The sequence below is a fragment of the Schistocerca gregaria genome, chromosome X, assembly GCF_023897955.1.
Source record: "Schistocerca gregaria isolate iqSchGreg1 chromosome X, iqSchGreg1.2, whole genome shotgun sequence".
NCBI lineage: Eukaryota > Metazoa > Arthropoda > Insecta > Orthoptera > Acrididae > Schistocerca > Schistocerca gregaria.
This window is the reverse complement of record NC_064931.1, coordinates 873,096,754-873,122,631: the sequence shown is the minus strand read 5'-3', so window position 1 is coordinate 873,122,631 and position 25,878 is coordinate 873,096,754. Positions and strand designations below refer to the sequence as shown.

At 38.5% G+C, this 25,878-nt stretch overlaps 1 protein-coding gene across 2 annotated transcripts in view; it reads left to right on the top strand.

Annotated features, from left to right (window-relative positions):
* Positions 1-21,022, top strand: part of LOC126298227 (uncharacterized) — a 142,844-nt gene extending 121,822 nt beyond the window's left edge. For both annotated transcript variants that reach the window (XM_049989532.1, XM_049989531.1), the window contains 3 exons: positions 1,544-2,560; positions 3,254-3,403; positions 18,757-21,022. In XM_049989532.1, the coding sequence (XP_049845489.1) occupies positions 1,544-2,560; positions 3,254-3,386 (1,150 nt within the window). In that variant the 3' untranslated portion in view covers positions 3,387-3,403; positions 18,757-21,022. The remainder of the gene's footprint in view (positions 1-1,543; positions 2,561-3,253; positions 3,404-18,756) is intronic.
* Positions 21,023-25,878: the final 4,856 nt, after the last annotated feature.

The window sequence follows — 25,878 nt, the reverse complement described above, 5'->3', positions numbered from 1 at the left end:
ATTGCAGTTAGGTGTTTTTACTCTTTCTCTACTATTAGACACACGTATCATCACACAGCCACACCAACATGCAGACATTGTTCCTGTGGTGTTCTTTTAGATAAGATTACTCTATATCCATGAATTCTGAAGAGATGGATTACTGGGTTGTGGAAAGAAGTCAAGGATGCACATTTTGTTCTGCTTGATATCATTTTTTATTACTGTGTTCATATTAGTAATAATACAGTTGCAGTCATTAACTTTAAGACTTTCTGTGAAGGTGCTGGTTCATGGAATAGATGGAGCTGCCCACCAGAAAATTTTTTAACTCAATCATAAATGCCACCACATTATCCATAGTAAATTTAAAGTGCTCTGGCAGGTTTTTGAATACATGTGAACTCACATATGACTAATTTCTGTACTACCATCAATCAATTAAAGTCTTTTTAAAAGTTGTTCAGTTACTGTTAGTCACGGAGAAAATTATTTCAGTTGTGCATGTGCACTGGTTTATTTATTTATTATTATTATTATTACTTTTTTTATTACATTTCTGAAAGTATTTGTATGGAGTGTAGCCATGTATGGAAGTGAATCATGGACGATAAATAGTTTGGACAAGAAGAGAATAGAAGCTTTCAAAATGTGGTGCTACAGAAGAATGCTGAAGATTAGATGGGTAGATCACATAACTAATGAGGAAGTATTGAATCGGATTGGGGAGAAGAGAAGTTTGTGGCACAACTTGAGCAGAAGAAGGGATCGGTTGGTAGGACATGTTCTGAGGCATCAAGGGATCACCAGTTTAGTATTGGAGGGCAGGGTGGAGGGTAAAAATCGTAGAGGGAGACCAAGAGATGAATACACTAAGCAGATTCAGAAGGATGTAGGTTGCAGTAGGTACTGGGAGATGAAGCAGCTTGCACAGGATAGAGTAGCATGGAGAGCTGCATCAAACCAGTCTCAGGACTGAAGACCACAACAACAACAACACTTTTTTTATCAAAACAGGGAAACACAGCCCCCGCCAGCTTGAAACCAATTTGCAGTGGCTAAAAGTTGCAAGCAAGCTGAGTAAGCTATGGCCAGTAGAAACTTAAAAAATTGTCATTAGTGGTCTTCTGACAAAGGTAGGTAGAAGTGCAGTATACTGGGTACCTACCCCAAGCTAAATCAGTCTACGTCTTGAGGAAGGCTGATACATGGTCAAAACATGGGTTGTTTTATTATTCTACTATTTTCAGTATTACCTATGCTGAAATAATAGTACATCCAGAAGAATTTTAATGAGTGGGAGCCTACATATTTGTCTTTTTGTTGTGCTTATCTACTACTCAACATCTCTGCTATATGTTGAGTAGTAATCTATTCGTTTCATAATAGTGACATGACAGTTTGCTGAAAGACAAAATTTTGCTGGCTGTGATTACTTCGACACCTCAAATATTTAGGGAGAGTTGTGCTGCCTGACTAGTGACAGTGACAACAATGTAGAGTAGATTTAATGAGCCTCTATTAGTTTTACGCTTTCATTTGTTTGTGCTCTAATCTTTTGCAGGTTTGGAAGTCTAGATAGAAGAAAGGTGGTTGGCTCAACTCAGAGTGATGCTGATTATAGCTCAGACCCAAGGTGCACAGACAGAAATAATGGATACTGTCTCATTCCACCGCATGGACATTTCACACACAAAGTGTCATTGCCTCAAACACTGCTCCCTAATCAGATGTACCCTGAAGCTGCGAGCATCGATTCCCACGGTTTAGTGCGTGCACACTCTCTTGACAGTGTTGGACAGCAACATAGTGGAGTGGATCACTGTTCTAGCAACAGAAAGCCCAAAGAGAAGGAGTGGTATGAAACATCATTAGATTCAACACCTCGACGCACAAAGCTCATTTCTCAGCGACACGGTAGCCCCATTTCTCAGCGACACGGTAGCCCCATTTCTCAGCGACATGGTAGCCCCATTTCTCAGCAACATGGTAGCCCCATTTCTCAGAGACATGGTAGCCCCATTTCTCAGCGACATGGTAGCCCCTCTGTAATTAGGACAGGAGGAACTACAGTGAAAATGATGAGTGAAGATATAGATGTCATTTCCCGTGACCCATCTGCTCTCAAAAAGTGTGAAGTGAGTGCTGAAGTTTGTAATAATGATGTGTCACATAATGGAGAAATATCCGTACCTATTAGTGTTCGTGGCTTGTTGTCTTCACCTGTGTCTGCCACTTTAGATGGTGCACGTTCCGAAGGGAGTGATACTTCTGTTACTGTGATGACTGCAAATACTGCTACTACACCCACGATGCTCACTGTAGGTAGCTTTGATACAATTGTTCCTTTTGAATCCCCAAAGAATCATACTGTAGTCCAAGCTGGTATGTGGCAGCCATACCGTGAAGTGACAAAGCCATTTGAAATGTCAGATTTTTATAAGTACAGTACAAAATTCCGCAAAGCAGCAAGTAATACTTGTCAACAGCCTCAGGCCTCACCCCAGCAAAAAGGAATATATCAGCCTCTGCAGCCCATGACATGTAAACCTTTGGATCCTGCTGCATCGGATGAATTAAGGTAAACTACTAATCATTTAAGTGAGAAGTTTCATGTAGCCATCAAATTGAATGTTACTGCAATAAATTTTTAGCTTAAGTAAGTAGTTCATATTTGTTTCATGTGTCTACCTCAGTTGTTTTATGGTGTGAGAGAATATATACATTTGTATGAGAAAGAAAGTTCACTTGAGAAAAATGTAAAATTATGGGATAGAACAGCTGGTTAGCACTTACCCCTAGAAGCTGAAATTCTTAGTACTGCCAATAGGCACACAGAAGAGTACAAGAAACTGTCCTAGCTTTGGGAAACCTTTAGTTCCTCCCTCCAGGAGGAAAAAGATATAGCTTGAGGATGGGTAAAAAAGGAAGGGCAGATCACTCGAACACCAAGGTGAGAGGAACCCACCTTTTGCGAAGACAGCAGGATCACAACATATGAATCCCTCTCATCATTAGATCTGAATGACCTTCCCTTTCTTTGCATTCATTTACAAATACCTCTCTCTGTCACCAAGGAAGAAATTATTAGTTCCAAAAGATAGGACAGTTCCTTGAACTTTTAGCCAAATATATGTACATTTGCAAATACTGGTAATAAACCATATGCACACCAAAATATAAAAATATCTTAATGAAAAAGTTACCTTCTCAGTAACAGTTCAGTAATTCTTGGTGTTTGCTAATTTGCCTTTGATAATTTGTCTTGAAACAGGGTCCAGGATGCATCCCCAAATCCTTCAGTTAAAGATACTGTAACTCCAGAGTCAGTTGGAGACACATTCTCAAATGAAATGTTGGCATGGTATCAAGATCAGAATGTTCCTCGATCTGCAACGTTGGTGTGATAAATACTAGTTTCCATGTAAGTACTTTTACTATTGCTCAAATGTTCTGTTTAGTATTGTTCCAATGACTGGTGTATCAAATACTGATTGTGTACATTAGTTGCATGGCTATTAATTACAGAGAACAAGTTGAGAACATGTGAAGCGTTATCTTAATGTTACTAATCAGGTGGAAAGAAGGGAAATGTTAAATGTGGAATTCTTTGTCTAAAATAAATAAATAAATAAAATTAGCACAAGACTTGAACCAGACTAAGTACCACAATGGCATGGACCTACCAAAATTAACGTTCCTTGCTGTCACTCGACGATACTTGGCAGTTTGGAGTAATCCAAGATAATGGTACACAGCTTGTTACACCACAAATTAAGCTGCCATAACTGTGAATCCTAGACACCATGGTTTTTCATTTCTTGATTGCTATAAATGAGGTTATTTCCAACATTCTCTTCTTGCAGTGACCATACAAATAAAATCCACTCTCAGATGATAAGCACTGAGTGATGGTAGTAATAATATTGAAAGATATAAATACACAGTGTTCTGCGATTGGTGTCACTCCTTCTGAATCATCTTAGAAGATACTTGAAATACTAAAATAACTGACCTTTCAACCACATTGCAGCAGCTTTCCTCAAGACCTACCTCATAGCTGAAATGTCAGTTATTTTAATATTTTAAGTGTTTTATATGATGATGTGGCACTAGATCCAAAAATATATTAATAAGAGTGTTGGAAAAGTTTGGCGTGGATGATAAAGCAAGAAACATAATTTGGCAAACACAAATAAACACATATCTACATCTATCTAAGTCTACATCCATTGTATCAGTTAGGGATTTTCCCATTCCATTCACATATGGAGCACAGGGAGAATGATCATTGGAATGCCTCTGTGCATGCTGTAATTATTCTAATCTTGTCCTCATGATCCCTATGTGACCGATAGTTAAGGGGTTATACTATATTCCTAGAGTCACGATTTAAAGCTGGTTCTTGAAACTCTGTTAGTAGACTTTGTCAGAATAGTTTGTCTATCTTCAAGAGTGTGCCAGTTCAGTTTCTTCAGCACCACTGTCACACTCTCCCACAGGCCAAACAATCCTGTTTCCATTTATGCTGCCCTTCTCTATGTACATTCAGTATACCCTGTCAATCCTATTTGGTATGGGTCCCACACACGTGAGAAATATTCTAGAATGGGTTGCACGAGTTATTTGTAAACAATCTCCTTCGTAGACTGATTACACTTCCCGGTGTTATACCAATAAACCGAGGTCAACCACATGTTTACAATGTGTTACACCCAGTTAGTTTTATGAGTTGGCCAATTCCAACAGTGACTCATTGATATAGTCGTAGTATACGATATTTTTTCATTTTGTGAAGTTCACAATTTTACATTTAACCTAAGGTGCCAATCTTAGCACCACTTTGAAATCTTATCAAGATCTGACTGAATATTTATGCACCATCTTTCAGAGTACTTCATTATCTATAACTGCAACATCTTCAAAAAGTCTGTGGTTACTATTAAAATTGTACGCAAGGCCATTAATATGCAACATGAACAGCAAGGTTCTCAACATACATCTGTGAGCACACCCAAAGTTACTTCTAACATCTGATGATTACTCTCCGTCCAAGATAACATGCTGTGCCCTCCCTACCTAAAAGTCCTCATTCCAGTTACAAATTTCACTTGATACCCCATACAACAGTACTTTTGGCAATAAGTTTAGGTGTGGCAGTGCGTCATATGCTTTTCTGAAATCAAGAAATACCACACCTACCTGACTGCCTTGATCCAGAACTTCCAGTATGTCATATGAGAGAAGTGCAAGTTGGGTTTCACATGATCAATGTTTTCGGAAACCGTGCTGGTTGGCATGGAGGAGGTTCAAGGTAGCTCCTTATGTTTGAGTCAAACAATGGAAAATCCAGGATGGAGTGTAACAATATTGTGAAAAAGAAAGTTGCTACTCCCCATATAGCAGAGATACGGAGTTGCAGATAGGCACAACAAAAAGACTGTCACTAACATAGCTTTCGGCCAGTAAGGCCTTCATCAGAATTCGACAGCAAACATACACATACACACAGTCTTTTTGTTGTACCTATCTGTGACTCAGCATCTCCGCTATATGGTGAGCAGCAACTTACCTTTTCGCATTATGTTTGAGGTTAGAATATGTTCTAAGATTCTACAACAAATTGATGTCAGAGATAGTGAAGGTTAGTTTTGTGTATTACTTGTACTACTCTTGATGTAAACAAGTGTTATCTGTGCTTTCTTGCAACTACTGGGTATGGTTTTTTATACAAGGGATGCACGTTAAATTATAGTAAGAACAGGGCCTAACTCGGCCACAAATTCAATATAGAAGATGATAGGTATTTAATCCGGTCCTGGAGCTTTGTTCAGTTTTAATGATTTCATATGTTTCTCAACACCACAGGCTAATACTGGTTTTACTCATCTTTTCAGTGGTATGACGATTAAACTGGGGCATTGTATCATGCCGCCATAACAAAATTTTAATTTTCCCAAGTGATTGTTGGATGGTTAAGGTCTCCACCAATGATTACAGTATGATTTGGGAACAAACTGAGCAAACTGAGGTTTTCTCTTAAGTTTTTGGTTACATAAGGAGATGAGTCTGTTGGGCAATAGAAGGATCTAGTTACCATTTTATTGCCACCCCTGATACTGAGCCTTGGGTAAATAGTCTCTCACACACAGCTTTCTATCTTGGTGGATTTGAGCTTCTTGTCTGCTGTTACAAATAAACCACCTCCATTTTCCATTAGGCTGCCCTTACAATAACATTAAAATTTTGCCCACATATCTCACTGCTACCAATTTCAGGTTTCAACAAACTTTCTGTACTTAGTATTATATGAGCTTCGCTGCTTATTGGGAGTGCTTTGGACTTTGGCACTTTGTTGCAAATGCTTTGGCAGTTAACAACTAGGATTTTAATACTCTCACCTGCGAGGGCTATTTGTTTTTATCTTATAGTGATACTTCTGGTTTTCCTGCAGCTATCATCATCTGGATTGGATGGAGAGTCTCCCAATCTAAAGAAAAAAATCTTGTGTCCACCTCACACACAGTCAGCTACCTGGGTAGCAGCTTCTGGCATGTAGTGCACCATTTACAGGCACCATACAGTTCTGCATCCTATGGCACAAGTCTGTGAGGTTGCAGCCTTGCTTGTCACAAAACATTCAAAGTCTCTGGTTCAGCTCTTCTACTGTACTCAAAATCAAGGGTCCATTATCAGCTCTGGGGACAATGTTGTAAATTGTGAGCTTCATTGAAACTTCATGTGGTAGGCTGGTCTTCTCAGCCTCCTATACCTTTTGTTGGAATGATCCATGTATGACCTCGGAGCCCAGACTGCAGGCATCATTTGTTCCAATGTGTGCCACAACCTCCAGCTGCTTGTACCCTGCTCTCTCAGTGGCTGGAATAGCCTCTTCAACATGTTGAGTGAGTCTCATACATACTTAGAAAATTAATAGGCCGTACCCTTTTGCATTTGACTCCTCCTGACACCAGACAAAACAGATTTCCCCAAAACAGGTGAAGTGAGTTCCACTGGCTCAGTTTCAGTGAAAGAGCACCTCGAACTTGTTGGTTAGAGGGATTGATGTAACACCTGAGTCGTCCCTAGTGCCTGTCCACACTGTAGAGGAGCCTAGATCTACAACTGAAATATCACTCACAGTCAAGTGGATGAGTAATGACATATTCTGTACTTTGTACAGAGGAGTTTGGATCCACAGAAGAGGATAGTACTCGTGCTACCTTTGGTACCAATACCACCGGTAAGTGAATCTTGGGAGCTCTCCAATACACCGATTCACTGCAGCTGCCAATCATTTGACTGTAGTCAGGGCAATTTCCAGCTGCTTAAAAACGTCAATCAACTCATCCCGTGTTCGAGAACAGCATTCACATTGGAGCTGAATTTTATCTGGTGCAATGTATTACAGACCAGTGAACAAATAACTTTGAACTAAGCCTACTGATTATGTTTACTATGCTTTTTTTAAATTTATTAGGGCAGCTCGTTTTGTATTGTCACGTAATAGGGGAGAGAGTGTGGCAGATATGATACGCGAGTTGGGATGGAAGTCATTAAAGCAAAGACGTTTTTCGTCGTGGCGAGATCAATTTACGAAATTTCAGTCACCAACTTTCTCTTACGAATGCAAAAATATTTTGCTGCGCCCAACCTACATAGGTAGGAATGATCATCAAAATAAAATAAGAGAAATCAGAGCTCGAACAGAAAGGTTTAGGTGTGTGTTTTTCCTGCGCACTGTTCGGGAGTGGAATGATAGAGAGATAGTATGATTGTGGTTTAATGAACCCTCTGCCAAGCACTTAAATGTGAATTGCAGAGTAATCATGTAGATGTAGATCTATTGAGCTAAAAAAAAAAATTACTAACTCCCTATGAGAATTGGAACAAATACACAAAATAAGATTTCTATTAAGGCAACAGAAAAACCTGTGCTATAAGCTACTACTTTCTTAAAATTATTGAAGTTAGTTATAGTTATTAGAAAACCCAAAAATAGAGTCAATTTATTATAAATGTCGGTAATAATACTCCTCTTTAAGGGAAAACTAGATATAACACAAAAAGTTAGCTAGAATATCTACTATGGTAACTAAATTGCAAACGCCAAGTTACTAAAAATTAGATTATGCACAGGACAATGGTAACTCCGGAAAGTTCTCAAAACTATGTTGATATAAAATGAAATTTGGGGCAATCTGTTCGTAGACAGTAACTGTGACTCATAAATGCTGATTTGCCATGAAATAAGTTATCAAAAAAATACTCATACTGGTGTTGTTGTTGTTGTTGTGATCTTCAGTGCTGAGACTGGTTTGATGCCGCTCTCCATGGTACCTACTGCAACCTACATCCTTCTGAACCTGTTTAGTGTATTCATCTCTTGGTCTCCCTCTACGATTTTTACCCTCCAAGCTGCCCTCCAATACTAAACTGGTGATCCCTTGATGCCTCAGAATTTGTCCTACCAACCGATCCCTTCTTCTAGTCAAGTTGTGCTACAACCTTACCTTCTCCCCAATCCTATTAAATACTTCCTCATTAGTTATGTGATCTACCCATCTAATCTTCAGCATTATACTGTAGCACCACATTTCAAAAGCTTCTATTCTCTTCTCGTCCAAACTATTTATCATCCCTGTTTCACTTCCATACATGGCTACACTCCATACAAATACTTTCAGAAACGACTTCCTGACACTTAAATCTATACTCGATGTTAACAAATTTCTCTTCTTCAGGAACTCTTTCCTTGCCATTGCCAGTCTACATTTTAAATACTCTCTACTTCGACCATCATCAGTTACTTTGCTCCCCAAATAGCAAAACTCATTTAATACTTCAAGCGTCTCATTTCGTAATCTAATTCCTGTAGCATCACCCGATTTAATTTGACTAAATTCCATTATCCTCATTTTACTTTTGTTGATGTTCAGCTTATATCTTCCTTTCAAGACACTGTACATCCCGTTCAGCTGCCCTTCCAGGTCCTTTGCTGTCTCTGACAGAATTACAATGTCATCGGCGAACCTAAAAGTTTTTATTTCTTCTCCATAGATTTTAATTCCTACTCCAAATTTTTCTTTTGTTTCCTTTACAGATTGAATAACATTGGAGAGAGCCTACAACCCTGTCTCACTCCCTTCCCAACAACTGCTTACCTTTCATGCCCCTCAACTCTTATAACTGCCATCTGGTTTCTGTACAAATCATAAATAGCTTTTCCCTCCCTGTATTTTACCCCTGCCACCTTCAGATTTTGGAAGTGAATATTCCAGTCAACATTGTCAAAAGCTTTCTCTAAGTCTACAAATGCTAGAAATGTAGGTTTGCCTTTCCTTAATCTTTCGTCTAAGATAAGTCGTAAGGTCAGTATTGACTCACGTGTTCTGATATTTCTACGGAATCCAAACTGATCTTCCCCGAGATCAGCTTCTATCAGTTTTTCCATTCGTCTGTAAATAATTCGTGTTAGTATTTTACAGCCATGATTTATTAAACTGATAGTTCAGTAATTTTCACATCTGTCAACACCTTCTTTCTTTGGAATTGGAATTATTATATTCTTCTTGAAGTCTGAGGGTATTTCGCCTGTCTCATACATCTTGCTCACCAGATGGTAGAGTTTTGTCAGGACTGGCTCTCCCAAGGCTATCAGTAGTTCTAATGGAATGTTGTCTATTCCCGGGGCTTTGTTTGGACTCAGGTCTTTCAGTGCTCTGGCAAACTCTTCACACAGTATCATATGTCCCATTTCATCCTCATCTACATCCTCTTCCATTTCCAAAATATTGTCCTCAAGTACATCGCCCTTGTATAGACCCTCTGTATACTTCTTCCACCTTTCTGCTTTCCCTTCTTTGCGTAGAAATGGGTTTCCATCTGAGCTCTTGATATTCATACAAGTGGTTCTCTTTCCTCCAAAGTCCTCTTTTCCTGTAGGGAGTATCTATCTTACCCCTTGTGAGATAAGCCTCTACGTCCTTAAATTTTTCCTCTAGCCATCCCTGCTTAGCCATTTTGCACTTCCTGTCAATCTCATTTTTGAGACGTTTATATTCCTTTTTGCCTGCTTCATTTTCTGCATTTTTGTATTTTCTCCTTTCATCAATTAATTCAATATTTCTTCTCTTACCCAAGGATTTCTAGCTGCCCTCGTCTTTTTACCTACTTCATCCTCTGCTGCCTTCCCTACTTCATCCCTCAAAGCTAGCCATTCTTCTTCTACTGTATTTCTTTCCCTCATTTTTGTCAGTTGTTCCCTTATGCTCCACCTGAAACTCTGTAGAACCTCTGGTTCTTTCAGTTTATCCAGGTTCCATCTCCTTAAATTCCCACCTTTTTGCAGTTTCTTTAGTTTTAATCTACAGTTCATAACCAATAGATTAAAGTCAGAGTCCACATCTGCCCCTGGAAATGTCTTACAATTTAAAACCTGCTTCCTAAATCTCTGTATTTCCATTATATAATCTATTTCAAACCTCTCAGTATCTCCAGGCTTATTCCATGCATACCAACTGATAACTTACGAAAATATCAAGTAGCCATTTTCATACATTCTCGTACAAATTGAAGCATTGTTCAGTGAGAGCATGTCCCAGTGACGCAAATAGGTGATAATTGGATGGAGCCAAGTCTGGGGAATAAGCCACATTTGCAAACTGAGTGCCTTGATCCTTTCCGTGACCCATTTTGCTGTGTGTGATGGGGTGTTATCATGGAGCAGTATGACTTTTTGTTGCCTTTTTCCTGGTCATTTTTCATATGATGCTTGATTTAAATCGATCATTTACTGTTGGTAGCAATCAGTGTTAATGTTTTCACCAAGTTTTAGCAGCTCATAATATGACACCCTTCTGATCCCACCAAACAAAGAGCATTGTCTTCTTTCCAAAGTGTTTCAGTCTTGCGGTGGATGTCGATGGTATTCCAGGATTTGCCCACGGTTTGCAATGCTCAGGATCCATTTTTCATCACCTGTCACTATTTGATGGTGAAACTACTTTCTTTTGTATCTGGGCAGCAGCATTTCACAAGTGGTCATTCCAGTTTTTGCTGTCTTTCATTCAGTTTGTGCAGAACCCTTTTTCCCACTTTCTGCACTTTTCCCATAGCTTTCAACCGAAGAGAAATGACTTTTTGCGTCACATCCAATTGTTCTGCAAGTTCCTGTTTAGTTTGAGGATCATATTCATCCAATAAGACCTGCAATTCGTTGTCTTCAAACTTTTTTATTGGTTTTCTGCACTCATTGTTTCTCACATCAAATTGATCACTTTTGAGTTTTTTGAACCACTCAAAACACAGTGCTTTTTCAAGAGCATGTTCGCCGAAACCTTTGACTAGCATTCGATTAGATTCTGGAGCAGTTTTCTTCAAATAATCAGAGGTTTCCTGTGGGCAAAAAGAGGGGAGGGGAAGGAAAGGAGGAGAATGAAGAAGAAGTTGATGAAAAACACAAACTGTGTAAGACATGGGGATGGGTCATAACATTTTGAACAGTCTATTTTTAATCCAAAGTTACAGCATGTGTTGGAAAACATGCAGACAGGCATTGTGTAGATATTGGGTTGCTATTATAATAGTTTTTTAGCTTTAAATCTGCTGCATGATTACCCCCAACCCCCACCCCCCCCCCACCCCCCCAAAAAAAAAGAAAACAGCAATTTTTATATTTCTACTCAATTTGGTCCCCCTATGAACCACATAAGTAACTACTTATCATTTAGCTTCCAGTTTTTCCAATAATTTTTCATTACATCAGAGTGCTGGCGTTTCTGAGCTTCTGACCAATTTGTTCCAGTTCGCTGTTTTAATTTTCTTGGAGATAGTAAAGCAGTCGTCACTCTGAAGACTGTTTTGAATGCTAGTGTTTTGCTAGGCATGGTTCTGTTGGTGGTGGTATGCTGTTGCCTTCCTCTGACCTTAGAACTATGGTGCATAATTTGACAAATGGTTTTTTGTTTTTCCATCTGTCTTTCATTCAATTCATGTGGCACCCATTTTCCACACTTTTGGATCTTTCCCAGAGCTTTCAACCGGTCAGAAATTGTTTGTTGTGCAACATTTAGCGTTGCTGCCATTTGCTTCTAACTCAGTGTCATCTTCATCCAATATTGCTTGCAATTCGGCGTCTTCGAACTTTTTTGGTGGTCTTCCACGTTTCTCATTTCTTACATCAAAATCATTATTTCGGAACCGTTAAAACCATCTTTTGCATGTTGCTTCTGATAGAGCGTGATCAGCGTATGCCTCGACAAGCATTCATTGCGACTCTGCAGCACTTTGTTTTCAAATGAAAACAAAAAATTAATGCTTTCTGCAAATCATCATTTTCTGGTACAAAATTCAACATTGTTAACATGAAGGAAAAATATGATGATGTTTGTTCCATGATTTGATGTATACTAAATATGTTCCCTATCGACACATTTGTATCTTAACGCTCATTTCATACCGGTACACCTGGTATATGCCCTCCACTGCTAGTACTACCATCTGCCATCTGAGTGTGGTTATTGCACATTGGCATTGACCATTGGCAATGGTCACATTAATGCTACTGGCCTTTGTGTATGGACAGGTTGAATGTGTTTCCCTGGAACTGACACTTAATATATAACTTATTTCATGATACATTTTTAGGGGTATTTGAAAATTGTTTTCCCAAGAAAACAGTGAAACATAATTCCAAGAAAACATATAAAAAACCTTGGCTAACTAAAGGAATAAGAATATCTTGCAACCATAAAAGAGAACTGTATCTAACAGCAAGAGGGAGTACTGACCCCGAAATTGTTCAATATTATAAAAACTATTGTGCGGTACTAAGAAAATTTATTAAAAAGTCCAAAAGCATGTGTATCATGTCTGAGATCAGAAACTCTGATAATAAAATTAAAGCAATTTGGAGTATTATTGAAAGGGAAACAGGGCAACCAAGAGCACAGGAAGACTTTAGTGCCATAAAACTGAATGACAAGTGTACTAACAAACAATCTGAAATTGGAAATATTTTCAATAATCATTTTTTAAATGTTGTGGGGAAAGTAGGATCTAGATCTTCACTAGAAGAGGCAAGGCTTCTAATAGAAGAGGCCATACCTGTGCAGTTTGAAACAACTGTATTTCCACGAACATCTCCCTCTGAAATCAGTAAAATAATAAACTCACTGAAAAGTAAAAGCTCTTACGGAATTGATGGCATTTCCAGCAAGATAGTTAAAGCTTGTTCCCCACAGATAAGTAGGATTCTCAGCCACGTATGTAATACCTCTTTGGAGCAGGGTGTTTTCCCTGATAGACTGAAATATGCCATTGTAAAACCATTGCATAAAAAGGGGGATACGTCGGATGTCAACAACTATCGCCCAATCTCTCTTCTGACAGCTCTATCAAAAATTTTTGAGAAAGTAATGTTTTCAAGAGTAGCCTCCCATTTATGTAAAAATAAAGTACTAACAAAATGTCAGTTTGGTTTTCAGAAAGGCTTTTCAACAGAAAATGCTATATACGCTTTCACTGATCAAATATTAAATGCTCTGAATAACCGGACATCACCCATTGGTATTTTTTGTGATCTCTCAAAGGCCTTTGACTGTGTAAATCATGGAATTCTTTTAGATAAGCTAAATCATTATGGTTTGAGGGGGGCAGTGCACAAATGTTTTAATTCATACTTAACTGGAAGAATGCACAAAGTTGAAATAAGTGGTTCATGTAATGTTAATACAACAGCTGATTCCTCAAACTGGGGGGCTATCAAGCACGGGGTCCCACAGGGTTCGGTCTTAGGTCCTTTACTGTTGTTGATATACATTAATGACTTACCATTCCATATTGATGAAGATGCAAAGTTAGTTCTTTTTGCTGATGATACAAGTATAGTAATAACATCCAAAAACCAAGAACTAAGTGATGTAATGGTAAATTATGTTTTTCACAAAATTATTAAGTGGTTCTCAGCAAACGGACTCTCTTTAAATTTTGATAAAACACAGTATATACAGTTCCGTACAGTAAATGGCACAACTCCAGTAATAAATATAGACTTTGAACAGAAGTCTGTAGCTAAGGTAGAATTTTCAAAATTTTTAGGTGTGTCCATTGATGAAAGGTTAAACTGGAAGCAACACATTGATGGTCTGCTGAAACGTCTGAGTTCGGCTATGTATGCTATTAGGGTTATTGCAAATTTTGGTGATAAGAATCTCAGTAAATTAGCTTACTATGCCTACTTTCATTCACTGCTTTTGTATGGTATCATATTCTGGGGTAATTCATCGTTGAGTAGAAAAGTATTCATTGCTCAAAAACGTGTAATCAGAATAATTGCTGGAGCCCACCCACGGTCATCCTGCAGACTTCTATTTAAGGATCTAGGGATCCTCACAGTATATATATTCACTTATGAAATTTGTTGTTAATAATCCAGCCCAGTTCAAAAGTAATAGCAGTGTGCATAGCTATAACACCAGGAGAAAGGATGATCTTCACTATGCAGGGTTAAATCTGACTTTGGCACAGAAGGGGGTAAATTATGCTGCCACAAAAGTCTTTGGTCACCTACCAAACAGCATCAAAAGCCTGACAGATAGCCAACCAACATTTAAAAATAAATTAAAAGAATTTCTAGATGACAACTCCTTCTACTCATTGGCTGAATTTTTAGATATAAATTAAGGGAGGGGAAAAAAACTAACTTAAGCATTAGTGTCATGCAATATTTTGTGTAATGTAATATCTTGTACAGACATCTTTCATTAACCTGACACGTTCCACATCATTACGAAGTGCCGTATTCATGATCTATGGAACAAGTATTAATCTAATCTAATCTCTAATATGTTACCCCTTATCATCAGTATATTTCTGTTCATGGGTGCTGTTAGGTAAATTTGGTTTCCTGATAATTTGCACAACCCAAAAAATCAGGTTTCCAACTTTTTCCATATGAAAGTGAAACTATCAGTATTTATAGTGTCCATACTCTGAAGGCATTTTGAGAAGACTGTTGGGTTGATATGTAACAAGTCATCAGATAATATAATTTCTTTCCTGAAGTTAATCACTTACTGCAGTTCTACACTGCTGCGTGTTTCCAGTTGTCAGTGACTTTCATTTCAGTTAATTTTTCTCTGACTTTGACCGGTTTTGTCCATTGATTGTTACAGAATTTTGAGCATGTTACTGGATATTTCACAGAAAGTACTAAAAATTTTTCTGAATTTTTTTCTGTCTCAAAATTGTTGTCTTTCACATACCATCTGCTCATGTTTCCCTTATTCCTCACTTCAGTGGGGAGTAACCTTCCCCCCCCCCCCCCCCCTGCCCACACACACACACACACACACACACACACACACACACACACACTCCATCCTGCATGGAGAGGAGCCTTGGGTAGCAGAAGAGTGGTCTGAAGTTAATTCGTGTTGTACTGCCTGCAGTAGAAATAGGACCTGTGTTTTGTGTTTCATGAAAGAGAGGAAACTGTCTTACAGAGCTTTTCAAAGGAAACATTTACAGTGTTGCAGGTGAAGGACATTTTGAAAATCAAATATGCTGAATGCGCCAAAAATAAAAAATAAAATGTTATTCATCAGTTGTAGTGAGGCTGCACCACTTATTCACAAATACTCATACGATTTGAATCACTATTTGCGTGAAATCTTCAAGTTATAAGGACTCAGTAGCAAGCCAAAAAAAAAGGGACATATCTTATTTTGTGTATCATCTTGACTATACTGTAAAAACAGATACAAATCAGAACACATCAAGTAAGAAAATAAAATGAGATGATTTCTTTCCATGAAACAGCACCCTCATGCTCAGTCTTAAACATATTTTGAAGTTCTGTGGCAATAATGGTTGCAATTAAGGTTGGACTCTTAGGTCATACCCAGTGAGAGCTGGGTGAGGGTAGCCGCTCTCCTCCCCCTCTCAAAGAAAAATACACTATGTGATCTAAAGTATCTGGACACCTGGCTGAAAATGGCTTAAAAGTTCATGGTGCCCTCCATCGGTAATGCTGAAATTCAATATTGTTTTGGCCCACCCCTAGCCTTTGACAGCTTCCACTCTCACAGGCATACGTTCAGTCTGGTGCTGGAAGGTTTCTTGGGGAATAGCAGCCCATTCTTCACAGAGTGCTGCACTGAGGAGAGGTATTGATGTCAGTCGGAGAGGCCTGTCACAGAGTCTGCATTCCAAAACATCCCAAACGTGTTCTATAGGATTCAGGTCAGGACTCAGTGCAGGGCAGTCCATTACAGGGATGTTATTGTCGTGTAAACACTCTGCCACAGGCTGTGCATTATGAACAGGTGCTCGATCATGTTGAAGGATGTAATCACCATCGCTGAATTGCTCTTCAACAGTGGGAAACAATAAGGTACTTAAAACATCAATATAGGCCTGTGCTGTGATAGTGCCATGCAAAACAACAAAGGGTGCAAGCCCCCTCCATGAAAAATATGACCAGACCATAACACCATTGCCTCCAAATTTTACTGTTGGCACTACACACACTGGCAAATGATGTTTACTGGGGATTTGTCATACCTACACTGTGCCATCACATTGTGTAACATGATTCGTCACTCTACACAACATTTTTTCCACTGTTCAGTCGTTCAATGTTTATGCTCCTTACATCAAGTGAGGTGTCGTTTAGCATTTACCAGCGTGATGTGTGGCTTATGAGCAGCTGCTCGACCATGGAATCAAAGTTTTCTCACCTCCCGCCTAACTGTCATAGTACTTGCTGTGGATCCTGATGCAGTTTGAAATTCTGGGAATTCCTGTGTGATTGTCTGGATAGATGTTCGCCTATTGCACATTATGACCCTCTTCAACTGTCGGCGGTCTCTGTCAGTCAACAGGTCAGCCTGTACGCTTTTGTGCTGCACGTGTCCCTTCACATTTCCACTTCACTATAACATCAGAAACAATGGACCTAGGGATGTTGAGGAGTGTGGAAATCTCACATACAGATGTATGACGAAAGTAACACTTGGTCACCTGACCACCTTCAAAGTCCACGAGTTCCGTGGAGTACCCATTCTGCTCTCTCACGATGTCTAATGGCTACTGAGGTCGCTAATATGGAGTGCCTGGCAGTAGGTGGCAGCACGATGCACCTAATATGAAAAATGTATGTTTTGGGGGGTGTCGTACCTCGCTGCAGTTCACTATTATCATTGCGAGCATTTCCGTGTGTATCTTTCATTTGTATTCTGTGTTGTACGACAATCTTTAACTGCAATTATTTTACTGTGGTGCAGTTCCTCTAGCACTCGAAAAAACAATTTGTGAGTTATTCGTGGCAACACTGTAGAAAAGGTTTTTCTTTTGAAGGGTGAGGAAGGCTGTGTGGTTGTAAGTGGTATATTCTTGGTGGAGTATAAATAATGGAAGGAGTGAAGGTGACAAATCATCATATAGTCGAGCAGTCTAATGTACGCAAACGAGACAGAAATCGTTGCTATGCTTTCAGACAAATCCTTCTTCATAACCAACAGAATACACGTACACTTATACCTGCACCTGCACAGCCGGCTGCAGTGTACTTGCACAGTGGTGCCAGTACAGTGTAATCGGCCGGGTCAATGTTGGTGTGCAGGTGTACGTATGTGTGTATTCTGGTAGCTCTGAACAAGAGTTTGTCTGAAAGTTTAACGACATTTTTCAACTCATTTATGTGCCTATCATTTTCTCAGTACCTCAATTATAAGGCAAGTTGTAACCTTTACTCTTTCCATTATATACATGTTATGTTCATTAGTAAAGATGAATTTCAAGAAACTATATACTGTAGTGTAATTTACACGATTTGATCACTTTTTAATAAGCTTTCAATCACCGTTCAACGTCACTCAAGTATTTTAATGCGAGCCACTATATTGCTGCCTATCGCAGCCAAACGATACTAGGGGTATTCGGTAAGAAATGCGTCTCATTTTTTATGAAAGCGGGTCGGTTTTATTCAGGATTCCATTACACAATATTATTCCCCACTTTTGTGGCGGCCTTACGTCACCTTACCGGAAGGAAGACGTTCGGGGCCAGTGCCTTGCGCGCACCAATAATCTCCGCGTCACCCACGTACCGCTTCCCGAGGATTGCATCCTGCATTGCGCCAAACAGACAAAAGTTGGAAGGTATCTGTGGCCTTACGTTATGCCGTGAGGAAGCTAGTGAGCACACACTTTTGAGTACCCCAACTGATGGATATGTGTACCGGCACTACTTGCAGAGACGTCCAGCTGAGCAATGAGCTGGTTCATTGTGATTTATTGCTCATTTTGAATGGGATTATCCACACGTGCCAACGTTGCAGAAGTGACAGCTGTTTAGGGCCCACCAGCATGCGGGACATTTGACAGGCTTGCACGACCTTGTTGCAATGATGACACCCACAGACTCATTGTGCTTTTATTCACTGCTAGATCTCTGTAGAGACTCTGCAAGTGTCTACGAATAAGTGTGATGCTTCGGTTTTCCATCAAAAGTAACTCATTACAGCTCTCTGCACGGAATGCAACTCCATTAGAAAACACCATTTTGAAGGCTAGATGTACTGCCGCAATGTATTAGAACCTCATGAAACTGTAAGGGCAGAAGCGGGAATATTCCATGATGTCACTCGACAAACTCCGCATTTTTCGACTGAAACTGGGCGGAGAAGAAATGTTTTGCATTACTTACTGAATGCCACTTGTAGTAGCTGTGTTTTTTGCATGTCCCTTTTAAAATGTAATCTTTATGTTCCAGGATGCGAGGAGCTTACCGTGGAATACCTAAAGGCATGAAGAATTTGTAAACAATTATGACAGTGTGATTTGAGAAATGTACAGTCAATTGTGATGAAGTTAACGAGTCCGTGTACTCCCCGTCTTCAATAATGTGCCCCCTCCCCCACCCGGCCATGTGGCCACACTGACCAAAATGATTTTGTGTAACACATAGTGCCTTATATGTTTATGAAATTGTAATTTTTTAAGAAATGTTGATTTAGTGCAACAATCCCCGTGTTTGAGTACAATTGATGCCTTAAAAGTGTGATATTTAAGTGAATGAAAAATAATTTTAGGAATATTTTGATGAAATCAGTATGACTGATCTTTTATTTGAGATGAAATTTCACCTTAGATGTGTGTGGGAACTTCGATCTCTCTCTCTCTCTCTCTCTCTCTCTCTCTCTCTCTCTCTCTCTCTCTCTCTCTCTCTCTCTGCCCCCTCCCCTTACATATAGAAATGGAACAAGGTTGAACAGTTTTGTGAACCAGAAATTTCCAATTTTCATATAGTTGAAGCAAATTATACAGTACCATGTGTCAAATTAAACAGCCACCTCATCAACAATGTCCACCTCTGTGTAACTAATGAAGGCTGTTACTGCTTAGACTTAAAATATACAGGGTGGCCATAATAGAGCTGTCTTGGAAAATGTTTATAAATCTGACACAAAAATATATTACCCTAGTTAATGAATAGGAGAACCATTCTTTAAATAAGAGACTGAAAAAGGCCACCATTGATATTATTTCAGAAAGCTCTTTGCTGCTATCATTACATTGTCACAAAATATCAAAAGAACTTTTTGCACGAGTTGGAAATTTGGCTACTGTGTTTTGAAATGTGAGCAGCAATACATTAATGATTTCAGTTGCAAACTGTCCGCTGTCTGTCAGGTAAATTTTGAGTGTATAGGTTGAGATTAGCTGATATTGTTGAAGACATTTATTATTAAGAATTTAATATAGGATAGGCATTTTTGCATTTGTTGTTGAATGTGCCATAGAACTGGAGCATTCACACGTAGAACCTTTGTTGTTCATTAATTTTCCTGTAGTAATGATTAGTGTTACTGAACCTATCCTGATAATTTTTCCCAAAGGCCAATTTGAGTTCCAGTGTTAGTCAAAGTATCTACATTTGGCCTTCTCCCTTTCATGAACTTTGCTGATTTTTGTATAATGCTGAAACAGTTGTTGAGATAGTCAAATAAGATGGCCCAGTGGTATCAGTTTTATTTCATTTGACATGGAATTTGTACTATTAATATTGAACCCATGAAAATGAAAGTTTTGTACCTGCTCAAAACTGAAGCATATTGCTGATAATTTATTGAAGTTATTTTCTTTCCTGCTGAATATGATAAGTAATTTGTATTCATGTCATTAATAGCAAGGCCTCTAGGTTGTGTGGCAATATTTGAAGTTTCTGTATGACTACTTCTAGAGTCAGATAGAAAAGATTATAGGGAGGACAGCCTCTAGTCTGACTTTTGTACTAATGCTAAACCAAGTACTTAATATTCCGCATACTCACACTGCAGTGCTGGAATCAGCCAGTAGTTCTTAAATGTGTGAGGAGTATTTAGATGGTACACCAAATAGTTACACGTGATTTAGCATGTCTGCCTTAATATTATCAAAGGTATTTCTGTTTCTATTGTATTTCATATTTCTTATGAGTGATGCTGTCAAATATCTGTAAACATGTGCTTTTTTCCCCAATAAGTAGATTATACAAAGTGTGAAACTGCAGTGCTTAACTTCGACTAAGCAATTAGATATGAAAGAACCATTAAGAAAGGTCTGCGTAGAGAACCCAGTAACTCAAATGTTTCATTTGTGATGTGATTGTGATTATGTAATCCTTTTCTTTCTGTGTGTAAAGTGTAAAGCTGACTCCATTGTAAGTACAGCTACACCTCATTCACAAAAAATTTCATCTGTTACTGTATAAGTTACTTTCAGATTATCATTTTTATCTAATGTGTGAACTCTAGTTTCATCATCATTAAGTAATGTTCCCACGCAATAATGTTCATTTATAAAACAGGATCATAAAAACAGTATATTTTTCAGAACATCAATTACCTTTTGTCTTGTGACACAAAGTTATTACATTGTTACAGAGAGGAGAAAACTTGAAGCAGAGAGGGAGATGGTTATGTATTTTGTACATAAATTATACTTGTACATATCAAGAGACTGTATAACTTATATTTTTATCACAATATATATTTTTTGTATTTTGTACAAAAAAAATTTATTAACCTCAGATATAACATACCAATTCCTATTCCCACCACTTGTATTTACCAACTGGTTATGTGAAATAGTGCAGACCTTCTGTCATAGGTTTTATTGTTTTCTAGTTGCAAGTATACACAGACCTACAGATGTGTGTTACATATCCTATGGAGAGCCACATGGCAATATATTTCCTTTCAGATAAGTTAAGGGAAGTTGTTATCTCTCAAATTATAATGCATTCATAGCACAATCAAAGCACAGTTTGCAGTTAATAATGAACATAAGTAATTTAGAGAGAGTGAAAGAATTGCAAAAAATTTAAAATCATTCCAGAGTAGAGATGAGTATTTTTAACACTAATAACAACTCTTAACTCATGGTCATAAATACATTAGCAATGGGAAAACTGAGAGAAAAATACTTGGAACATCCATCTTGTTCACCAGCCTTGTCAGTGACAGATTTCAACAACTAAAGACATCTTGGCTGGATAATGCTGGAGTTAAATGTAGAGGTTATGGCAACTTCTTATAGGTATTTTTTTAGACTTTCTTGAATTGCATTTCAGGGATGCAGTCTTTTTCATTGAAAATGCACTGAACCCAGTGCATTAATATGAAAGTGGACTGTCAGAAAGCATGTACATTTTTACCTAAATGTGATTGCTAAGCTAAGAACGTTTTTGTACTATAGTATTCTCATGAGCCTTCTAAGAGTAGGAGCTGTGATAGATGAAGATATATTCTGAATTATAGTGGCCTCTTTTCTTATTTCTGTAACTTAAAGAAAATATTTTCATTTATCCAAGGAATCGCTTACACCTGATTTTGATCAAGTTTTCCAAGGACATTCCATACTGAAAATAAATACACACGTTTCACCTTTTCAGTAGACACACTAGTTTTTGAAAAAATCCAGATCAAATTTGACTACAGAAAATTGTATTATTTTTTTTTTATTAATAAAATATGGGGCCCAATGTTAAGTCTGTGTTCAATTCTCTGTTACTGTTTCGTTTTCAATTGATATTTTGTTTAGTGTATCTGATAATATTCTGATAATGTGGATACTTTTCTTCACCCTTTTTTTTTTTTAAGGAAAGCATCAAGAAGCATGATTAATAATCAAATAAGTATATATAATGTATTTACAGTTATTTTCATCATGATACATACTACAAAAGCTGTGCAAATGAAATCACACACTTGTACATTGTGCAATATTCTATCACTGCATCCGGAAAACTGCTGCTTACAGTGGTTTTATCTCTGCAAGGATACAACGGAAAATTGAGGCCGTGGCTCAAGAGGCTGAAGCTCTCCAGAGGGATTTGGAAAATTTTTGCATGGTATTCAATTAATGGGGTAGCCAAACTGACATGACACAATATGATAGGACTTTCGTAGATAATGATGCTCACGGACCTGTACAGTGAAACTGGTGCCACCAAAAATACACTACTGGCCATTAAAATTGTTACACCAAGAAGAAATGCAGATGATAAATGGGTATCCAGTGGATAAATATATTTTACTAGAACTGACATGTGATTACATTTTCATGCAATTTGGGTGCATAGATCCTGAGAAATCAGTACCCAGAACAACCACCTCTGGCCATAATAACGGCCTTGATACGCTTGGGCATTGAGTCAAACAGAGCTTGGATGACGAGTACAAGTACAGCAGCCCATGCAGCTTCAGCACGATACCACTGTTCATCAAGAGTACTGACTGGCATATTATGATGAGCCAGTTGCTCGGCCACCATTGACCAGGCATTTTCAGTTGGCGAGAGATCTGGAGAATGTGCTGGCCAGGGCAGCAGTCGAACATTTTCTGTATCCAGAAAGGCTTATACAGGACCTGCAACATGTGATCGTGCATTATCCTGCTGAAATGTAGGGTTTCGCAGGGGTCGAATGAAGGGTAGAGCCATGGGTTGTAACACATCTGAAATGTAACATCCACTGTTCAAAGTGCCGTCAGTGCGAACAAGAGGTGACCGAGACGTGTAACCAATGGCACCACATACCATTACGCCGGATGATAACGCCAGTATGGCGATGACAAATACACACTTCCAATGTGCATTCACTGCTAAGTCGCCAAACACGGATGTGACCATCATGATGCTGTAAACAGAACCTGAATTCATTCAAAAAAATGACGTTTTGCCATTCGTGCACCCAGGTTCGTCGTTGAGTACACCATCGCAGGAGCTCCTGTCTGTGATGCAATGTCAAGGGTAACCGCAGACATGGTCTCTGAGCTGATAGTCCAAGATGATTTCATCTTCCTTTTATTTTACTTTCATTACTGTGCAGTATCAGCTGTGAAGCCATTTTCAAAGCTTTGAATAGTATAACATATCATAATAGACATCCTTAGATTAGAATCAAAGAACTCATTAAATTATTCAGTGGTAAATAAGATAGTGTGAACTTGAACCAATATGATGTCTATAAAAACTAAACATGATATTTTTGAATGCCCTGCTGCAAACACACTCTTACCAGATAAGGGAAACTTAACGGTAGATTAATTGTTTCTCCCATATATATTCTTTCTCCATAAATATAATTTTAAACAAAATGTGTATACACAATAATGTGCTGTTTCATTTTCTTCCTCACAATCGGGTTTAACAGATAATAAGTTGTCTTTATGGCTTATTGGGTTATGATTAAAATACTACTCTGAAATCTGAAATGTCCGAACTTTGTAATCCAACTCGTTTGGAGATTATGACCACGTGAAATACTGTCACTGAAGCTTCTGCCTTCACAGATCCAACTGCTGGAGAGGTCTCTCTTATACCTTATATACCATTGATTCCAACCAGTATACCCATTCATTTTAAGTGATTTTGATTCAAAATCCAGGCATCCCTTAAAACACCAGTAAACAATACTCAAAGCCAGAGTCAGAGAAGTACGGGAGATGGACTGAGAAGGGAGATGGAGGAAATGAACATAGAGAGGGGGAGGACGATATTATGATATTAATTCAATTACCATATGTATTTAGCAATTGTAAAGCATTGCTGGGGTTCCTGGTGTTTGTATATGTTTTTAACATTTCCAGTCGTGATGATTAGCTGACTACTAATAGTCATAAGTTTCATGTATCAGATGAATAAACTCACATGGAAGTGACAGTAATAATTTGGTTGTGCCCAATAATGGACCACATACAGGGCATGAACCCAAGTGAAAACATGCTGAGTGATGGGGAACTTAATAAGATGACTGGCTGACTTGAAAATAATAATAACTGACTTGGAGCCTTCCATAGTGTCTGTACTCGTTGAATGCTAGCCAAACTGACTATGGCATTGTGCAAAATGCCTATCTAAAAGCGTGAATAGGATAGTTATAAACTGTTAAAATAAGAGCTATTATATCAACAATTGTAACATAAAGGACAGAAAAAGTTTAGAATATAGATACACATTAGGCAAAGTGCTGTTCTGGTTAACAGTTGGTTAAATGTGCTGATAAATGTATAAACGATGGTCCTGTTTTGTGGTGTGGAAGTTTGAGTGTCAACTGGGATTTCCAAAGCTGACAAATATTTTTTTTACAAACAAAGACTTTTAATACAGTAGAGTCCCGTTAATCCGAACTAATTGGGACTGGACCTTGTTCGGATTACTGATTTGTTTGGATTAGCCGAAACTACAGTGACAAGTTTCTGGAATGAAGTATACCACGCAGATAAGTAGGTACCCCATGGTAACCAATGGGAACAAGTGGAGGAACAATGGCTCACTCACACTCCCTGCCCTTGTTATTGGGCATTGTTGAGACCTTTATAGTGTCTGTGGTCAGTGCACTGCCAGTTGGCTTGCAAAGTGCTTGGTTATGTTAGTTATCAATCGCTGGCACATGTAAGAGTTTTATTGAATTTGTTCAGGTGTAGTGGTGTACGTATTTTCATCATGAGTAAACAGAAATATACAATGTTAACTCTCAAGGAAAAACTTAATGCTTTGAAGCGGATAGACAATGTTGAGAATGTATCTAAACTGGCAATGGAACTGGGTGTTGGTAAAGCAACCATTTGTGATAGGAAGAACAACCAAGTGAAGCTTGAACAGCCCTGTGCAATGTCTTCAGGGAAAACACTCAAAACTTGGCAGACTTTCAAACAGTCCCAGTACGATAAAATGGACAGATTCCAAAAATGAAACGGAATCCGTCAGCTAAAAATTACTGGAGAGAAGCTTTCTTCTGACTGTGATGCAGAGAAGGAATACTTGGGTGAGTATGAAAAAATGATGAGAGAGCGAAAGTATTCGCCCACAACAAATTTATAACGCTGACAAGACTGGCCTTAATTTAGGGCATTGCCAACAAAAATTCTGGCATCAAAAGAAGAAGACCATGCTCCTGGTTTTGAAATGTGCAAAGATCGTGTGACTATTAGCATGCAGCAATGCTGCTGGTAATCACAAGCTGCCTTTAATGCTGATCGGCAAATCTGCTAGGCCCAGAGCTTTTAAAAACTGTAACATGAAGTCCCTGCCCGTATATTAATGCAACCAGAAAAAAGCATGGATGGATGGTAAGCTGTTCAAAGAATGGTTTCATGGCCAATTTGTTCCCTCAGTTCAACAGTTTTCTAAGGAAAATCATTTGTCTCCATGTGCAATCCTTTTGATTGATAATTGGCCATCTCACCCCAGCACTGAGGAATCATGTGATGGAGAAATTGTGGTGAAGGTTTTGCCATCGAATGTTACACCACTTCTACAGCTGATGGACCAGGGCACACTGCAAACATTAAAACTGATTTACAGAAGTCAATTTTTAAGAATGCTGATCCAAGATGATTCCTTTAGTGTA